The following is a 21,083-nucleotide window of genomic DNA, read 5'->3' on the forward strand; positions in this document are numbered from 1 at the left end:
CATAAAGGAGCAAAACAGCCCTAAAGTAAGAGTGAGATAGAGGGCAAAAAAAAAAGTTTACTGGTTTCACTTCCCAATAATAAGGTATGTAGACACCAGGAAGACTCCTAGGAGACAAGGCTGACTGATGACCCCTGTTATGTTCGATTTATCTACTAATTAGATAGAGTTGAATTGAATTAAATTGTTAATTCTCTCATGCTTGGTAGGAGTCTTAAGGACTAAGGGGGCATTTTATTACAAGTCCAGGAAAGAAGATGGATGAAGGAGCTAATTCTATATGTTTATTCAGTAGTCATTTATTTACTATCCCAGATACACATTCCTAAAAATAGTAAATTTGCTTATTTAGTGCTCCATTTTGATTTCAGGTTCATGGCATCCAACAGGGAAACTTCTAAAAATTTACGTTTAGATACTATAAAGTGTCTGTGATGGGTTTAGAAGAAAAAACACACACTGGACCAGAATCCAGAGACCCGGTTCTCGTGTTAGCTCTAATTTTAAAAAGCTGTGTGGTTCTGGGTAAAGACACTATCTCAGTGCCTCAGTCTTTTCATCTGTGAAACTGGGTGTTACAATGAGGCATAAGGTAATTCTGTAATGATTGAGTTACGAAGGACACAGTATGGAGAAACCCTCTTTGCCAAGTTAAAATGGTCCCCTAGACTATCAGTGATGCTGCAGATGTGGTGGAAAATTTCCCACTGGTTTGACATGCACTCTCCCCAGTATTCAGTCAGCTCCTGTTGGAAGTGGACACAAATTCACAAGTACCATCATTTAAAAATATGTAGGATGCAAGATGATTAAGATTCTTGCTTTCCAAGAGAAGTTAGATTGTGATTCTCCTTGGTATGAAGAAGCAGTGTTTAAAGAAGAGGGACTTTTGTAAAAAGACAAAAATAAATCTTAATTATTGCTTATAATTACACAAATATATAATCAGCACAGAGATGCTGATTATATATTTGTGTAATTAAAAAAAGACGCCAAAAAACAGAAGATATATCTTATTTAGACAAAAGTAGGGGCTCCTTAGAAGCATCTGACCAATAGAGGACTAGGCCATTCAGAGCACAAATCTCATTTGGTAACAGGGAATTGAAATTGTGTCAATAAACAGAAGGAGAATGAAACAGAGGGTGTTTATTCTCTTTCCCTTCCATGTTCAAGGCATTAATGTAGTTGCTACTTTTCTGAGCTAGAAGGAAAAAAAATTAACCTACCATCTTGGCCTTTTCATAAAAAGAATCTTTGATTTGAATAACAAGCCTAAGTTTGATTCTCAGAAACAAACTTGTGAACCTGTTGTTTAAAAGTGCATTCTGTCGAAGGTCATTCCTTAGCCTGTGGACAAAATGCAGATCTTTCATGCTGAAAGGTTATTCCCAGTCTTCCACAGAACTGAAAAAGTGGGTGTTCTTTTCCAAAAAAGGAGAAGAATAGCATCTATAATTTATCTTTGCTTCAAAGGAAAGCATCTGCTAACATCTTAAAAAAATGTGTGAGCAAATCTTTGACCAATATATTCTCTGGAAGTGTCACTTTGAGTTATTAACTGAGGGAGGCTGAGGCCATAAATGTTCTGTCAACAGCAGGAAGTTCAAATTTAACATCTAGATAGGAAGTCTCGTGTGTGTGTGTGTGTGTGTGTGTGTGTGTGTGTGTGTGTGTGTGTGTGTGTGTGTGTGTGTGTGTGTGCGCACGCGCATGCATGTGCGTGTACAGAGAGAGAGAGACATAGAGGCTGCTCTTAGATAACCGATGGTTTTCTTCAGTCATGCCACTTCTGGGTCCAAAAGACATCCTCATGTCAGTCAGCCTTTGTCATGTATAAATCCAACACAACCGAAAAAGTTTTCCCTTCCTATGTCCTTATTATGTTAGGCATCATGTTGAACACTAAGGGGCATTATTTAATTTAACCCTCACATCAGCCTATGAGGCAGGTACGAGGTACTATTACTAGGCTTCTGCTACAAATGGGAAACCAGGCTAAGAGATGACAAGCAAGCAACGTGTCTGGGACACATGGCTAGTAAAGTGGTTTGAACGCAGAGTTCAAGCCCAAGGCTGTTTACCATCAAAGTAGGGTTCAAATCCCTCTGAAGCTTGGTCTTGGGACAACTTGAGTTCAAGTGCCCTACTGGTCTTCCCAGTGTCTTTGAAAAGTCTCCTCCTTTTTCTCACCATCTCATGATTGGGCCCTGCAGATTGCACATAAAAACGAGACCTCATTTTGTTTTTCTGGCCTCTACCTAGTCACCGGCTGGATGGCCTCTATTTGAAGAGCTATTCACATTTATGTTGTCTTTGTCCTTAGATCTGAACCAATCTGCTAGCCTGAGACTCTGAGTTTATAAAGATCTTTGTTTCCTTTCCTCTTCAAGTGACATGGCTTCCTAGACATACTTTGAAGTCTCTGAGAAATCAGAAAAATATACAGTTTAATAAGGAGCATGATAAATCACTTACCCCATCATAAACAAGAGCTTTCCAGGAATGTTCCAACTTTTTCATTAACCTAAACATAAATGGACAGAAAAATAAAAATAAGAATATAAAATCACTCCCATTTGGTGAATTTTCAGAACCTTTCATTCATTTATTGTGAAATAATAAAAGACTACTTCCCCAAATTTCTTACCTATATGATTGCAGAATATCAATAATGCCCATAAATAAAAGTAGCTTTTCTCCCTTATGGCTTTTAGCTGGAATGCCTCCCATTCTGTGAATAGAGCAAAAGAGAAAAAATTTATATGAATAGGAAGTTAAAAATCATTTCTAATAAATAGACTGTAAATGAAAATGGGTAGTCTCTAAGAATCCTGGACTCTCTCTCCCTTCATCTTTTTTTTTTTTTTTTTTTTTGCTTCAGCTAAAGTCTTCCTGGGAATCCAGAATGATGTACCTCCCCTGAAGGAGAATAACACCATAGCTGTCAATTCTGAAGAGCTGGATGGGAAGAATTCACTTAAAAAATCATTCCTACTTTAAAACCAAGAGCAAGAATTTTAAAGTATTTCAAAATACTGCTCATCAAAAATGCAACACTTTTATATACTTACCATGAGATTTTTAAATAAAATATAGAACAGCACAAAGAAAAAATATACAAAGAATCCATTCCTAGGATGCAAAGATAAACACTATCAACATTTGGTACATATTTCCTGTGTGTGTGTATATTTATTAATACACAAAAGCTATTATTTAATTTATCATGTTTTATAACCTGAATTTTTCACTTGCTAAATGATGAACATTTCTTCATATTCAGTGCTAATGTGCTTTTAATGGCTGTATAGTACTTCACTATACTGATACAGAATAATTTGTTTAATGAGTTATTGGACATTTAGATGGATTTATAGGAAGGATTAAAAAAATCTTTAATATGTACGAATTTCCTTCATAAAAGTGAAATGTGCCTGTTATTTAGTCATTGTTGGAGAAATGATTTCTTTCTTTCAGTCTCCTTGCTCAGCTAAGTACACACACGTGACACAACCAAAGAAAATTACTGAAATAGTTGACTGTAATTGTTTCTGTTAGTCAATGTGCACTTTTTATACATGCAAACTAATCCTGCAGTTACTATCACATCTCGTTGAAGCAAGAGATCACATCTGCCAGGGTATAGGACGCGGACAACAGAATCCTCTAACGCACATAAAAAGCTCTGAATTGCGGACATAAGTTCTAGCATGTATTTGCTTAAATACATGTTTATTCAAATTCAAAGAATATTCACCCTGTTTGTGGTAGATGTTTTGAATATGTAGTAAATAGGGATGAAAACATTTTTAGCCGTTGTTAAAAAATGGAGCCATTTGAAAAAAGAAACCATGTGGGTGAAAGAATGGTAATAACTCGAAAAACTGCCACTCATCTAGTTATCCGTGGATGAAAGGAAATAAGGCTGGCTTAATCCACTTTAGCACCAGGTAGGAATCTATTCCTAAAGAGCCATCATGAAGGGAACATGCTTGCATTTAATTACCCAATGACGTTGGCTGCCACGATCAAGGAAATGTGTGGGCAGGCGCTGCACTTACGTGTCCGGGTTCTCTGTGATGATCCCGTCTCCTGATTTCCCTGGACCCTGGATGGATTCCATGGCTGTTGAGTAGAGGACCTTTTGCATCCCAGACCGCTTAGCATCAGGCACATTTTGTGAAATTTCCTCTTCTTTCTCTTTGAGGGAATGGTCCAAGATGTGGATTCCCAGCAAAAGGCTATAGTCCATGATCTTGAAGCTTTCCAGCACCTGAGTAAGGAAAAGAACAAGGAGGCCCGTCACTCAAATGGCTTGTAACTCTCATCTGCACAGAATCAGAGAGATATGCAGACATGCAGCTCTTGCTTGCCTCCCAGAGGGTGGCTGAGAGAGGAAAAATCAAAATAAAAACGTTTGAGGTTATGATTAGGTCATGTGCAGTAAGGATTATCACCATGGCTCCGAGATGATATTTTTATGTAAATATAGAATAAGCACATCTTTCCTCAGCACTCCATGAATGTTTCACCAACAGCATTTATTGAACACTTTCCATGTGCCAGGTGCTAAACGGTTCATTTGGATTCAATCCTCACAACTCTTTGAGCTAGGTGCTACTATTATCTCTGTATTACAGATGCAAAAAATGAGACACAGAGAGAGAGATAATTTGCTCAATATCACACAGCTTATAACTCACACTGCCGGGATTTGAACCCAGGCAGTCAACTCCAGCATCTTAGGTACTAGAGGAGAGACACCAACAACCAATGGTTTCTACAAGCCTGTATACCCGCCTCAGCACGAAGACTCAGCTGGAATGGGCTTTTGTCTGAAATCTGTTCTCATAAACTTTCATCTTCCTAGAGTTTAGTGGTCTCCTTTTCAAAGCTTGACTTTCAAAGTTATCATTCGGTTCCCTGCAGCGAGTCTTTTCTAAATGTATGGTCTCAACAAAGAACAGGACTGACTGTTTAATTATCCACTCAGCAAACAGTGGGAAAGAGAAGGAATTGAAAGTAGCTGGATGCAGCCAGACAAAGGAGATAGCAATGCTCTGACAGGAAAACGACAGAGACACGGTCGAGATGCGAGACAGGCCATCAACATGGCTTCCGAGTGTGGGTAAGTCTTTGACACTCAGGACCCTTCAAGTGAGGAAGAGTGTTCAGGAGGGGTTCAGGAAAATGGGGTGTGTTCCTCTATGATAAAGTTCTTTTCCTAATAGTTTGTCTATGATTCTCTTCCTACAACAGGTTTTTTTTTTCTTCTTTTCTTTTTTTTTTTTTTAACACCTTGGCATTTTTCACACAAAGTTGCTCAGGAAATCAAAACAGCCCAGAAAGACCAGTTTGCACAGCAGAATAGCTATCACTGAACCAACAAGATAATCTATCACTGTACCCTAGCTAGGAAATGCCTTTGAAGATCAGAGTCTATAGATAATTGTTTAACCAGGGATTGAATACGTACCCAGAATATCTTACACTTCTCATTCTCCCTCAGCCCAAGTGCTTTTGATCGGGTTATACTTCTGAAAACGGAAATCATAAAAAGCCAACAAGGGCTTCCCTGGTGGTGCAGTGGTTGAGAGTCCGCCTGCCGATGCAGGGGACACGGGTTCGTGCCCCGGTCCGGGAAGATCCCACATGCTGCGGAGCGGCTGGGCCCGTGAGTCATGGCCGCTGAGCCTGTGCGTCTGGAGTCTGTGCTCCGCAACGGGAGAGGCCACAACAAGTGAGAGGCCCGCGTACCGCAAAAAAGAAAGAAAAAAAAAAGCCAACAAAAATATCACTGTACTTCTAGCCTGCTTACTAGTGCCCTTTTGGTGTGTCCCGATTCCTTTAAAGGTTCTGGGCTTGTGGTACCCAGGAGCACAGCTTGGATGTTCAGCAGGAAAAGGTTGGCTGACACAGAAATTCTGGTCAATGGGCTATAAAATAATGGCTTCACGATCTGCCGGAGGGAACAGCCCTGTGCTCAATCGGTGAAAGTCACAGCCTTGTGCCCTGCACAGCCCAAAGTGCCCATTAGTAAATGTCCCCCCCACCCAAAGCAGTGAACTGGTTTCAAAAGCAAATTCTAATCAGTCCCTGTGACAATATTGTAAATGTTCCTAACAGGCATCTAGAGTAGTGAAAACTGAAAGGCACTTGTGGACTCCATATTTGTTTCATTTTTCTCTGCAAAGCATCCATATAATAGTCCTGCTTGTTAATAAGCTTTCTTTATACAATACTTTTGCTTATAATTTCTTATAATACTTTTTTAATGCATGATTCAACGTGAACTGTTTCATTTGTACTTAGCGTCTCCTTTCTTGCCCAAGGACAATCCAAAGAGAACATGTGCATTTTATAAGAAATATGAAGTCAGGCTGTGGTCCAACTTCAACTGGTAGACAAGGCAAGAAATGATTTCATTGCTTTAAGTGGTCAAATATTAGTCTGGGTTTATTTAAAAAACATACAAACCAAAACTTAGAGAACTAAGAAAAAGTTACAAATAAATTTTAAACAGAGATTAGTTTCCTCTATACTCTTTTTGTTTTTTTTTTGCGGTACGCGGGCCTCACTGTTGTGGCCTCTCCCGTTGCGGAGCACAGGCTCTGGACGCGCAGGCTCAGCGGCCATGGCTCACGGGCCCAGCCGCTCTGCGGCATGTGGAATCCTCCCGGACCGGGGCACGAACCCGCGTCCCCTAGCATCGGCAGGCAGACTCTCAACCACTGCACCACCAGGGAAGACCCTTTCCTCTGTACTTTTAAACTGGATTGCCAGCAACCCTGAAGGGGCTTCACTGTCATCAGGGGGCCAGGCTTCTACTTTCTGAATGAAAGGCTTAAAAAAAAAAAAAAAAGGATAAATTTTATTCCTATTGTGTGGAAAGTTGACCACGATATTTGGATTTGGGGTTAGGGAAAGTCACCATCCATAAAAAACGTTAAGGAAGAAAATGATAAATATATAGACATATATATATATATATATATACACATATATATATATATATATATATTTTTTTTTTTTTTGCGGTACGCAGGCCTCTCACTGCTGTGGCCTCTCCCATTGCGGAGCACAGGCTCCAGACACGCAGGCTCAGCGGCCATGGCTCACGGGCCTAGCCGCTCCGCAGCATGTGGGATCTTCCCGGACCGGGGTACGAACCCGTGTCCCCTGCATCGGCAGGCAGAGTCTCAACCACTGCGCCACCAGGGAAGCCCTAGACATATATTTTAAATCAAATTCCCAAACTTGTGTGATGAAAAATTCCGGGAACAGATTTTAGTCACGTGCACTGCAGATCTGCATCAATTACGAACAAAATAGTTCTGTTATTCATATCCTCTCATATCTTCAATGAAAGGAATCGATACATCTGCTAAATCTTAACATGCGAGCTTTGAGAGGGTGCAACATCCTGCAACATAACAGACACTCGTCTAATCAGTCACTCAGGCGCACATTTCCGCCCAGAATGTTGGCCTGACCTCACTGTTGCTGGTGGATCCTGTACCTATGCATTTGCTACGCAAAACCCAGTTGCAAGTCAAATACAGGTGCTTTCCCATCTAGCTTGGGCAAGACCTTATTCCAGGAAAGATTCACAGATGTATGTAAAACTGAAAGCAAGCTGAAATACCACAATGCTTTTTATCGTCAGAGCCAGATTATTTTTTCTCTTATTTCTCAAGGACTATTTTTAAGTCGGTAATAATATCGGAATGTGGTATAAAAGTCAATGTTAAAGCAGCTGCTACAAAATCCTGACGATGTGATCAAAACTATCTTTTTCTGACAGAAACAGACTCACAGACTTAGAGAACAAGCTTAAGGTTACCAGGGCGGAAGGGTAGGGGGGAGGGATAGTTAGGGAGTTTGGGATTGACATGTACACACTGCTATATTTAAAAAGGATAACCAACACGGACCTACCGTGTAGCAGAGGGAACTCTGCTCAATATTATGTAACAACCTAAATAGGAAAAGAATTTGAAAAAGAATAGATACATGTATATGTATAACTGAATCACTTTGCTGTATACCTGAAACTAACACAACATTGTTAATCAACTATACTCCAATACAAAATAAAAAGTTTTAAAAAACCTATCTTTTTCTGAAATAAAGCATATCCTCTAGGCTCTCATGGCTGGCAACGCATCAGGTATGCTCCCATTCACATATGATTTCTGTAGACTTGGTCTACACCTAACGTGGGAGATGTCCTAACTTAGAATGACAGGCACTGCTATCCTCTTTTCACAGCCAAAGGTCATAAAGAGTGGCCAGTTTTTTCCTTTTCCATCTCTGGGCCATAGCCATTTAGCCCTCTGCTAGAAGGAGCCAGAATGGCTGCACGGTAGTAAAGACTTTGTGCTCTGGGGCCAGGTGGCCTCGTTGGACTCGTGGCTCCCCCATTGGTTTGTCCTTGAGCAGAGCATGTAACCTTTCTGGGCCTGGCATCCTCATCTGTAAAACAGAAATAACAGGGACACCTGCCTCACAGAGTTAGTATGAAGATTAGTTCAACCACATCAAGTCTTAGGACAGTCACGGCATACAGAAAGCACCCAATAAATACTACTTTTTCTTGTCGTCCTTGTTCTCTTCCACCTGTAGAATCCATCACTGCTGACCACCCCCCACTGGAACCTCCACTCATCCTCAGCTCCTGGGGCCCAGCTTCTCTTGGTTCTTTGCCTTCCTATTCGTTTTTCCCACTTTTTTCTTCTAGGCCCTAAAAATAGTCACCAGAGTTCTCTCTTCAACTCTTCTCTTTTTCTTCTCTTTGGTAGTGATGTTCATTTACTCTTTTCGCTTGGAAAAAACAAGTTGAGTGTCTAGTCTGTGCCAGGCACCCTGGAAGCTGCCAGATCTTCAGGAGTAAGTAAAACAGACAATGACACCATCCTCAAAATTACACAAGCTTGAACCACAGATTGGAATAAGGCCTGGAAGGAAAAATCAGGGTGCTGTGGAGATACCCCACAAAAGGGGGACCTACTTTTGACTGAAGGGTATCAATAGTGTACGTGAGGGTTGATGGTACTTGAATGAGGTGGCAGCAGGGGAGCTCAAGGGAGACGTGGATAGATTTAAGAATCTTTTAGGGGTAGATTCCAACTATTATTGCTCTACAGACAATTCCTAAAATGTTACCTTTAGTCCAAACTCACTCCTAACCTCCAGTCCTGTACATTTCCCATAGCCTTCTGGACGTTTCTAAACTTCTGTACACTTTCCCCCCAAGGCAGTTCTTTCTCACTTTTTCTCTCTTACCTGAAATCATTCTAATGTGGATTTCAGACTCCATGACTCCTTTTCCTTTCATGAAGTTGCCCAGTCCAGCAGCTTCTATAATCAAAATGATTCTCCTTGCTAAAGCTTTGATTTCAACTTCCCTTTTTTCCCTTTCTGATTCATTCCTGACACCTTTACTTGACCAGGTGACATCACACCTCTCCTCAAAGCCTGTAGTCTCTCACCATTGTTCAAGTGACACTGAAGGTCCTTGCTACCGTGGCCCCAGCCAACATCTCTCTGTTATTTCATACCTGTCTAGAGATACCTCCCAGGCTAGTAAACGGAAATCCCTTAATTACCCCAAAATGTGCCCTGAAGAGGTAAGATGAACAGCTCGTGCTGTTCATCTTTCTTCTAGAAGGTCCTTATTCAAATCACACTGGTTTTTCAAAGTCTATCTCAATTCTTAGCTCCATGAAAACTATACTCATGATCTGCACGAAATATTAGGAAAACACCTCTTCTCTGAAAACCCAAGCACATTATCAGTGCCCCTCTGTGGAATAAAATTTGACCCTCGGTTTATCTATACTTTTCCTACGATGCACATAAGGCTGCTCTGCTCACCAAAGACTTGCTTTACTTTGTGCTCCCTGCTGTACACTCAGATCACAGCAGAAATGTGCATTTGTTATACTGCTTTCCCTGTGAGCAAGCAAGTGAAAACATATTCAGCAGCAAAAAATGTATAGCAATACATCTTATATCTCAAATATAAGAACTTAGATTCTCCGCTTCACAATTACAATGCTTGTGAAAAATCTTCAGCACTGAAAGCATTTACTGTGATTCTGTGGTCTGTTGTCAGAAAAAAAGAGAGCTAATAGCCTACAGTATTTTCAAACGCTCCCACACCAGAGGTATTTATACGCACTGTGTCAGGGACAAAAATCAAGCTGTTATTTAGAGACTCTGAATTCACTGTTCAGTAGGCACGCAACTAAATGGCAGATAAAAGGCAAGCTTGTTGGTTATAAACTAGCCTGAGCTTGGAAGCTGGTAAGATCATCACATTTCTTTTTAGGAAGGCTTTGCAAAAGGAGCATGTCACTGGCTGCGTCAACTTCAAAGACCCTTTAACTACCCGAGAGTGCTTGGTGCTGAGTTTAAGATGGAGGCTCTGTTCTGAAACACATCTTAGGGTTTCCTTAGCATTCCTGTCCTCCGTTTCTCTGCTTTTCCAATCTGTAAGGAATGTGAAGTTAAGTTGGCATAAGACTGAGAAAGGCAAATCATCAGATAAGTCCAAAAGACTGTTGAAGAACAGCACCAGAAGATATTAAGAGTGGCAAAAATAATTCAAGTCATCTGTAAGCGATGCTTTATGCAAAGTGGAGAAAGAAGGATGGTGATTCTAGGAGGAACAAGATGCTCTTTAATCAGATCTTAGGCAAGGTTTCTAATGACTTCCCATGTCACGGGGGCTCTTATGAAAATTAATCCATTCATTAAATATTTTACTGAGCACCTGTTACGTGCTCAGCACTCTCTTCTTTAGAAATCCTTTGAGCATTCTAGCTAATATGTGATAAAACAAGAACATTGCCATTTTACAACCCCTAATGAATTAACGGATCTAATCAGTGGTCAGCAATGCCGCTAACATCACAGGAAGAAAGGCATTCTGACACTATGTCCCTCCAGATGCGAGGAGAGAGCACTAAAAATAAAGTCAAACCTAAATCTGACCAAACCTTTAGATCCAACAACCAATCTACAGGAAAAAAAAAAGGGGAGAGAGGCACATATTAAAAGAAATTATAGGGATGTAATCAACAAAAGCTGGACAATGGAATAAACAAACCAATTTCTTCAACAAATATCCACAATGAAAAAATAAGTGACCAGGGTGAGGGGTGGGAGGTGGATCCTATTTAAATCCTGATCTAAACTATAAAACAGGTTTTATTTCTGACACAACTAGAAATTTGGACACTGACGAGTAAGAATTGTTAATTTTGTAAAGGTATGATAAAGAGGTTCTAGTTACTTTTACAAAAAGGAGTCCTTAGTTTTTAGGGACTCTTACTAAAATATATTTGAGCAAAATGATGCGATGTTTGGAATGTGCTTCAAATTCTATGGGGGGGTTGGAAGTGGGCTGAAACAAGATTGGCTACAAGTTGAAAACTGTTGAAGCTGGGTACAGAGTACATGGGTGTTCATTATAATATTCTGTCCACTTTTGCATAGGTTTGAATTTTTCAAAACGTAAAGTTTAATATACTGCTTTGAAATGCTTAGATGAAATGCATTCATATGCCTGTTTAGAGTTAACTTACCACTACCTCTGCTAATGACAGGCAAGAGATGGCACAGATAAAAATAAAAAATTATTTGGGATCTTAACTAAAATAATTAAAGCAGAAAAGTTGTTATGTTCTACACTCATCTCACCTGATCATTCTTTGATGAAAGATCTAAAGACCAACCAAATTAACAAGATGTGGAGCTGACAGGAAGATGTATCAAGGGCCCTGAGTAATTTTCCAACTGGCCTTGTCTAGTCCTTGAATGAAGAGTAAATGACTGGGCTTCCTTGGTGGCGCAGTGGATAAGAATCTGCCTGCCAATGCAGGGGACACAGGTTCGATCCCTGGTCCAGGAAGACCCCACATGCCGCAGAGCAACTAAGCCCATGCGTCACAACTACTAAGCCTGAACTCTAGAGCCCAAGAGCCACAACTACTGAAGCTCACGCACCTAGAGCCCGTGCTCCGCAACAAGAGAAGCCACCGCAATGAGAAGCCCACGCACCACAACGAAGACCCAGTGCAGCCAAAAATTAAAAAATTAAAAAAAAAAAGAGTAAATGACTGGCAAAAACATTTGTGTTAATTCGATGATACAACACAATTCAAAACAGTATCCTGAAGATTTTATACAAATAGACATTCCTGGACCCATTGGTTTACGGTAAAATGAATCCAAGGGTCTGCCATTTACCCACAAAGTAGGCTCCTTGGAGTACAGCTCCAGAATTACTCACATGTGCAAGCCCAGTTAAAGCTAAATGTTCTTTTATAATTTAACTTAATTTCCTCAACACAGCTCAGAGTGTTCTTTGCTAATATAATAAAGAGAAAAAACAGGCTGTGACGAGCCATACAATTTTGACTGGTAAAGCAGACTGAAATAAATATTCAATCCTTAGCCTAGTGATGGCAATAGTGTGTTTTTCACTGTGTCTAATGTGCTGATTTAGAATTCTGAGCTGTGCTTGATTACCTTGTACAGAGGCTTTTTTTGCTCACTTAAAACGCTTAAAGTAATAGAAGTATACCTTAGAGGCACTAGAAATAGTCATTTATTATTTTAAAACCTCTATCTATCTATGAAAAGATATATGAATGAATAATATATATATTCATCATCTATATTAGATGGGTTATGGATCTTTGTCTTTAAAGACACTTTATTTCTACACATAAATATGTCTTAATAAATTATTTGTAAACAGATTTAAAAGTAACACATTAAAATTGTCAAGGACTTCCCATTTTATCTTTTGGTTTGCTTTGCCATGAGTAATCTGCTTCACTGTGGCTTAACTGGTGGGACAGTTGAGAGTCTGGGGCTGTCCAGCTGTCCAGTGAGACTCAGAGGCCACACGTGGCACAAGTTTCCACAACCACTTCAATGTATGAGGTGCAATTCCTGAATCTTCCTCACTGTCTACTACAGTCCACCTGCTGTGGTGAACTGCCTCTCTGGGTAGAGAGGAAAAAAGTCCTCTTCCCTCCCCTCTGCACTTTAAAAAGAGAGCAAAGAAGAATGGGGTAATCTGTCCACAATAAATAAGACCTCAGTGGTCTGGCCTTATGGTTTAAACACTAGGCTTCTTTGAGGCGAGGGCCATATCCTATTCATTTTTATCCCTCCCACAGACTTAGCACAGAGCCTTTTGCAGAGCAAGAATTTAAACTATTTGTTGAATGACATGTAATTAATTTGGTAGGAAGGGAAGGTACAATTTGTCAACCAAGATTCCTGTGGTGGTTTGAAGCCAGAAAAATCAAGCCAAACCATGCTCTGAGATCATAAAAGGTTCCACAGGGCAGGAACAGTCTTAAGTCTGGGAAAGTCATCATTTGTACGGAAAAACTTACGATTTACGAAGAACAAGTACCTACCCGTGGGGTAAGTTTTAAGAAGTGACAGAAAACCCAGGTTGTGGGAGCCGTCACTAGAAATGAATTCTTTGGGGTCTTGAGGTATTTTGATTTATTTAAGAAACAATTATATATGTACATGGTCAAAATTAAAGAAAGCATAGGATAGTAGCTCAGTGCCGCATCCCACACAGCATGAGGGTGATGTTTTGAGGTGGAAATAGAATATAGTAAGTGGAGGGCCCTGTAGCAATGTTCTAGTCTCTGTATGTCAAGATGTGATCAATACCCTACATTTTCAATGGTGTGTATCTAAAAAGATGGAGTGGTAAAAGAGGGTCAGTCTACACCAGTCCTCAGAGGGAGTTCAACTTTGAATAAGAAGACTATTAAAATTGAGACGTGACTATTTAAACCCGAAAAGACTGAAATATTATTAATTGGTAAGTTCAAGACTGGATTTTAGTGAGCAAAAGAGTAGTCATGGAAAATGAAGAGACTCAATTTTCCCTCCACCTCTGAGTGGAGAGAATAAATTTGCAACCCGGAATCACTGCTTTCTCTGTTCCTTGAGAATACGGTTGTCGACATATTTTCTGAAATTGCTAATAATCTAGAAAAAGTTGTACAGCTCTTTCATAAAGAGGAATATCAGAGTCTGGCAGAGCTCTATCTCCAGAGAATGTCCATTATCATCCGAAGCCAGATGATCAGGTTCTTGTGAAAACACAGTAAACCATGAGTTGGCATCTAGAATGGTTTGTTTTTGGAACAGCTGAAGTTGACTGAACACGGGCAAAGTTTACAAACGAGGTCTTCATGTGGAGGAATGGAGAGAGGAAGTCAACAGTATCGGACTCTAGCCAGGCTCACTCTCAGGCTGGATGAGGATATTTTAAATAAACCTTAGGTTTTAACTGCCCTGTCTCCCTAATAGCTACGGACAACTAATATATCCAGTGGACTATGTATCCCTTTTAAAATAGTTTTTTCAAGTATACATGTAGAGAAGTGCACAGATATATCCTTTTGTTTATAAAAAGTTGAAATTTAGGGCTTCCCTGGTGGCGCAGTGGTTAAGAATCTGCCTGCCAACACAGGGGACGCAGGTTCAAGCCCTGGTCCGGGAAGATCCCACATGCTGTGGAGCAAATAAACCCGTGCGCCACAACTACTGAGCCTGAGCTCTAGAGCCCGTGAGCCACAACTACTGAGCCCGTGCTCTAGAGCCTGCAAGCCACAACTGCTGAAGCCCGTGAGCCACAACTACTGAAGCCCGCACACCTAGAGCCTGTGCTCCATAACAAGAGAAGCCACCGCGGTCAGAAGCCCACGCACCACAACGAAGAGAAGCCTCGGCTCGCTGCAACTAGAGAAAGCCCGCACACAGCAACGAAGACCCAAAGCAGCCAAAAATAAAAATAAATTTTAAAAAGTTGAACTTTAATATATAAATTCACTAATAACAGATTGTCCTTGGCCATTTCACTCCTTTGAGGGGAGGTAGAAATTCTCCTGTGGAGATTCTCTACCTCACAGTATAGAAGTGCAGAATTTCGAGGAACAGAAGTGAGGAGAGAGTAGTTATCCTTGCTGGATTGAAATAACTCAATTAAGGTATGTCTTTGAAGGAAGAACAATGGTGATATCAAAGGGACAGTCACTTGCAGGAGACAGGACGCATATAAAAGTGCTGATAGGGCCAGGGACGAAGAGCTGTGTATGTGAGCCAAAGCCTCTCAGAAGCCAGATGTGCTGAGCTTTTTGGAAAGAACTAGAACCAGTGCGTGGCCCAAGAAGTACCTTGCCTTTCACAAGGCAGTCCTGTAGGCCCTCTTCCTCCATAACGTGGGTACTCAGTAAATGGGCACTGCTGAATGAATAAAATAAAGCCCTATAAAAATCAAACAGATTTTCCCCCTTTAAAAGTGTTTCCACAGGGCATATTTCTGATCCATTTCCTAAACTTTGTAACATTTTCCCAGACCCTGGAAACTCTCAAATACTTCTTAAGTCTCTGGAACTCAGTCTCTTACTAGATTCCAGAATCTCCTAAGCTATGGAGGTTCAACTCCGTTTTGTAAGTTGCTGGGGTCCGCCACCCCTCCGTCTCCCATGGGCTTGGTTATTTACAACCCCGCTCTAATTCACAGGGTCATCCGTGTGACACACTTACACTGGTACCCACAACCGGATCCACCCCGGCCAACCTCACAGCCTTTCCAGACACATCTTCAAAGCCAGGGTTGCTACTGTCATGTCCCCCACGGCCACTTCCCCTTCCTGCTCTACCTCTTTGCTCTGGTTTCCCAGGATTCCCGCAGGGGAGGAGGATATGGCCATGGGGACATTTCCTTCCCTTTGCTCCCTGCCCTCAGATACTCTGTGAGTCCTCCTTTTTGGGGCCTACAGTGACCTAACCTCTAGACCCAGGGTCATCTACAAAATCAAAGACAGGTAGGTTCTATTCACACAAAAGCAGGAAACCCTCACATACTATTTTTATTTCATAAAGCCCAAAGACTTTAGCTTCCTTTGACTGGAATTATTGTATATTTATATTTATATGTGACAAATTACTTAAAATGAAAGTTAGCTAGACACATCACCACCTCCACACCTTAGAAAATATGTGAGTTCTCTAATCTTTAGGTATTATTTCTTATGAGAAGAAAAGATAAAGGAGTCGAGGAAGATATTTCCAGTCTCCCATTTCCATTCTTTTCGGTAGAAATTTTTATATTGTTCCATTTGGCTTGAAGTGAGCGTTAAAAAAACAACTACTGGCTCGATAATCCTTCAATTTCTGGAGTTAATGAGAATTCTCAAAAGCTGCTCACACAGGATTCAACAGCCCACATTGCGTCCCCAGTCTGCCTCTCCACCGGATTGGAAAAACAATCGACTCCACTGTAACCATTACATTTCTCAGAAAGAAGTTTTGCTTTTAAGTTAATAGGATTTCATGTGCACACATGTTGGTAACAGTTGGCAAGTGTCAATGGGCTTGATTATACTTTTCATTAAACTTTCAAAACTAAATGTTTGGATTACTAATTTTACTTTGTGTTCCCTCAGTCACTTGGCACGATTTTCCTCTCTCCCGCCTTCCTTGAAGTAGGTTGTGAGACTTCATTAACTCTTTGCCTTGTCCAAACCAAGTTCTCTACTTTGATGGAGCCCTTTCTTAACCCCTATAGCACCCTCTCACCAGCTCTGTGTCCGAGCTAGAAAACCAGTGATCGGGCACTTCCAGCCCACCCTCTCTGCCTCCATCCAAATTATTACTTAACACTTTCATTTCCACAGACTTTCCTCCATTACACCTACAAGCCCCTTAAGGAGAGTGCACAGATGAAAGAACCTGGGTTTTGCAACCAAAGAGACCTGGGTGGAAATCCTGGCTCCAGCACTATAAGCTCTGCAGACCCGGGGAAGCTGAACCTCTCCTGGGTCCCCACTTCATCTGTCAAAATGGAATCATGGCACTCACTCTGCAGGGCTGTTGTGAGGATTAGTGAGACAATCTATCTGAAATGTCAAGCACTGCCTGGCTCAGAGCAAATGTTAATGGAAACAACCTATGGATGAGCTGAGCCTTGGAAATGAGTCCTTACCATCCACAAAATCATGTATTGGGTACTATATTGTGCATACGTATTTCATGACTATGTACCATGTATGATGTGTTTTAAATGCTAAGTTACTTTGGTAACTACAGGTTATATCTAAGATAGAATGCTCCCTCTACCCAAAACTGGAATAGCTGTTTTGAAATATTGAGAATTACTTGTCTGGCTCAAATTGAGCTATCTCTTGCTGAGTAGAAAGTCAGGCATGAACAACAACATAGAAGAGTATTTGGATTTTGGCAGCTACCCTGAAATTCTCTGGTACTGACCATCTTGTCCCTTCTGTTACTGCGGTGGGAGCTCCTTCCCATCACCCACCTGCATGAGAGATGCAGAGCAGCAAGTGCCAAAGCTGGACAAACATCAGCCCCGTTCCAGGACTGATGAACAGCTGTGTCGTTCAGAGAGTCTTAAATGGGGACACCAGTCACCACCTAAATAAATACCTGAGTGGACTGGGCGGTCAACACAGTTGCAATTGACTAATTTACTGGTCATTAACAGATGCTGGCCAGGTGAGCAATACAAATGTACTTCAAACCATTATCCTCCAATTCACAACACTGGTATGATGATTAACTCTGATACTATTTCGTATCAAACCATGGGTACACTATTAACAAAGCTTGCTCTTATTATGTTTATTGATTAGGTAAGATTTATAATTTCAAAAATGTTGTTGTTGGGACTTCCCTGGTGGTCCAGTGGTTGTGAATCCGCCTTCCAATGCAGGAGATGCGGGTTCGATCCCTGGTCGGGGAACTAAGATCCCACATGCCACAGGGCAACTAAACCCATGTGCCACAACCAGAGAGAAGCCCGCGTGCCGCAACAAAAGATCCCTCGTGCCGCAACAAAAGATCCCTCGTGCTGCAACTAAGACCCGACGTAGCCAAATAAATAAACATTAAAAAAAAATGTTGTTATCTCTTAGGCTTCATCAAAAGATTAACACTGAGACAACTGCTATTCTGTTAAGTGATCTGAAGGGTAGGAAAATGAAATCACACAATTCCTGTTCTCCTAGAGAGCAGATTTTAGTAGGCAAACGTAAAACGTGTACCCACGTAATTACAATACAATATAGAAATACCAATGGCTATAGAATAGAGTTAGATCAAGTGCTATGAGCTTTTAAAGTTTCATAGAAATGATTATTATTAGTGCTAAAGTCCTGTACCTCAGGTGTCTCTTTCTCAGGAATCCTTACCAATTGCATTAAGACCCACAGACATATGATCAGCCATTAGAGTTAATTGGAAGCTCTTTTGTTTCATTTTCACCACTCTTTATCCCCAAACTACTTCTTTTTTGGATTTATCTTTTACTTTGGTGAAGTATATACTTAAGCAATTTTTTTTTAACAGACTTAAACATATACCTATCAGAATGGCTAACATAAAAAGTATAGTGATGACATGGGACTTCCCTGGTGGTGCGGTGGTTAAGAATCTGCCTGCCAATGCAGGGGACGTGGGTTCGATCCCTGGTCTGGGAAGATCCCACATGCCGCAGAGCAACTAAGCCCGTGTGCCACAACTTGTGAAGCCTGCACTCTTGAGCCCACAAGCCACAACTACTGAGCCCGCGCACCACAACGAAGAGTAGCCCCGGCTCGCCACAACTAGAGAAAGCCTGCATGCAGCAACAAAGACCCATGCAGCCCCCTCCCCAAAAATATATGTGTGTGTGTGTGTGTCTATATAGATATATAGTGATGACAGCAAATACTGGTGGGGATGAAAAGCAACTAGATCACTCGTACGTTGCTGATGGGAATGCAAAATGGTACAGCCACTCTGGAAAAGAGCTTAGCAGTTTCTTCCAAAACTAAACATGTGCTTACCATACAACACAGAAGCTGCGCTTGGGCATTTATACCAGAGCAATGAAAACTTGTGCTTATGCAGAAACCCTTATGAAAATATTCATAGCAACTTCATTTATAACAGTCAAAAACTACAGAAAACCCATGTTATTCAATGAGTGAATGCTTAAACTGTGGTATATCCATACCATGAAACATAACTCAGCAATAAAAAGGGTAAACTACCAATACACAAAATAACTTGGATGGATCACACGCGTATTATGCTGAGTGAAAAAAGCCAATCTCAGAGGTTACACACCATATGATTCCTGAAACGACAAAATTATAGAGACGGAAAACAGATTGGTGGTTGCAAGGGACTGGGGAGGGGTGGGATGGGAGGGAGGTGTCTGTGGCCACATATAAAAGGGGAGCAGGAGGGATCTTTGTGGAAGAACTGTTCTATATTTGACTGTGGTTGTTACATAAATACACATGTGCATAAACGATATATATACATACCCACGCACACATACAAACGAGTGCATGTAAAACTGGTGAAATCTGAAAAAGATCCCTGCATTGTACCCATGTCAATTTCCTAGTTGTAATATTGTACTAAGGTCCTACAAGATATTACTGCTGGGAAAACTAGGTGAAGAGTATATGAGATCTCTCTGTATTTTTTTTCTTCCAACTGCATGTGAATCTACAATTATTTCAAAATAAATTTTTTTTTATAAAAGAAGATTTAGAGGTAGGAAGTTTTTTAAAGTCCTTGCATATGTGACGCCTTCATTTCCAGTCTCACAGGGAAACGTGGCTTGGCTAGACACAGACATCTATGTCCAAGATCATTTCCTCTCAGGCCAGAGCACAGAAGGCATTGTTCCACTGTTTCTCAGAAACTTCATGATTTTCTTTTTTTTTTTAAACTCATTGCCCTTTAAAAATTCTCTTTTAATTAATTAATTTATTTATATTTTATTTTTGGCTGCGTTGTGTCTTCGTTGCTGCGCGTGGGCTTTCTCTAGTTGAGGCGAGCAGGGGCTTCTCTTCGTTGTGGTGCGCAGGCTTCTCATTGTGGTGGCTTCCCTTGTTGCAGAGCACAGGCTCTAGGCGTGTGGGCTTCAGTAGTTGTGGCATGCGGGCTCAGTAGCTGTGGTTCACGGGCTCTAGAGCACAGGCTCAGTAGTTGTGGTGCACGGGCTTAGTTGCTCCGCAGCATGTGGGATCTTCCCCGACCAGGGCTCGAACCTGTGTCCCCTGCATTGGCAGGCAGATTCTTAACAACTGCGCTAGCAGGGAAGTCCTATGATTCTTCCCAGCTCAAACAATCTTGGACTCCGTAAGTTGGTTTTATTTACTTATTTTTTTTCACCAACTTTATCTTTGCTTTATGTTGGTATTACAAATAACTAATAAGAGATAGCAAAACTCATAACTTAAAACAATGGAGCAAATAAAATATATCATGGGATTATAGTGTTTTAAAGACATAATTTGCAAAACAGTGCATTTATCTGTATCTTTTTTCGGAAGTAATCTTTCAGTGTCTGGAACAGAGATGTGGAGTCAATGATATCCTTGTCCCCTTCCCATATTTTAGCTGAAGTCTAAAAACAAACTCCAATTCCTTACTGATAAAGGAAATAGCTTAAATGTAAGTGTTGTCATCAGTAAGAGATGTACATCTTTTTTCTATTAGGTCTGAAACATTTTTTTCCTCCTTAAAGATAACTGGAAGGCAACCAATACATATGAAAAAAGAAAAGAACCTGTCTAAACTAAATGCAAAAAAATTAATGCTAAAGAAATTTATAGCTATGGGGTAAGCAGTAACGTTATGCTAAATTAAGTATTAAAGAAAATAACCTACATTGTAACCCATACAAACATGCCTATAGCTGAGAAGAATCTGATCTACAAATTTAGAACTTGCCATACATAGTTAGGATGAAATCCCAGTTTGCAGATCAAAAAGTCTCAGTATTCTTAAGACCAGTTTCATTAATATTTCATTAATATTAATATTTATGATGACAGACATTTGTGTGAAAAAGGAAAATTGGTTCCACACCACATAAAAATTAATAAATTTGCTGCTCAACAAAAAAAATAATAAATGTAAAATAAGTCATTTGGTCATTAATTATCAAGACTGTCCGATATGACTCCCACATAAGAACTATTTGAATTGCAAACACAAGTTCTTAC

General features: G+C 40.6%; 1 protein-coding gene across 3 annotated transcripts in view; it reads right to left on the reverse strand.

Annotated features, from left to right (window-relative positions):
- The window catches only part of PIP5K1B (phosphatidylinositol-4-phosphate 5-kinase type 1 beta), a 328,239-nt gene that overhangs the window by 102,753 nt on the left and 204,403 nt on the right, over positions 1–21,083 (reverse strand). For all 3 annotated transcript variants that reach the window (XM_060155008.1, XM_060155009.1, XM_060155006.1), the window contains 3 exons: positions 4,065–4,276; positions 2,651–2,734; positions 2,479–2,527 (listed from right to left, as the gene is read on the reverse strand). In XM_060155008.1, the coding sequence (XP_060010991.1) occupies positions 2,479–2,527; positions 2,651–2,734; positions 4,065–4,276 (345 nt within the window). The remainder of the gene's footprint in view (positions 1–2,478; positions 2,528–2,650; positions 2,735–4,064; positions 4,277–21,083) is intronic.

Source organism: Lagenorhynchus albirostris, chromosome 7, assembly GCF_949774975.1.
Source record: "Lagenorhynchus albirostris chromosome 7, mLagAlb1.1, whole genome shotgun sequence".
In the NCBI taxonomy this organism is placed as follows: Eukaryota; Metazoa; Chordata; class Mammalia; order Artiodactyla; family Delphinidae; genus Lagenorhynchus; species Lagenorhynchus albirostris.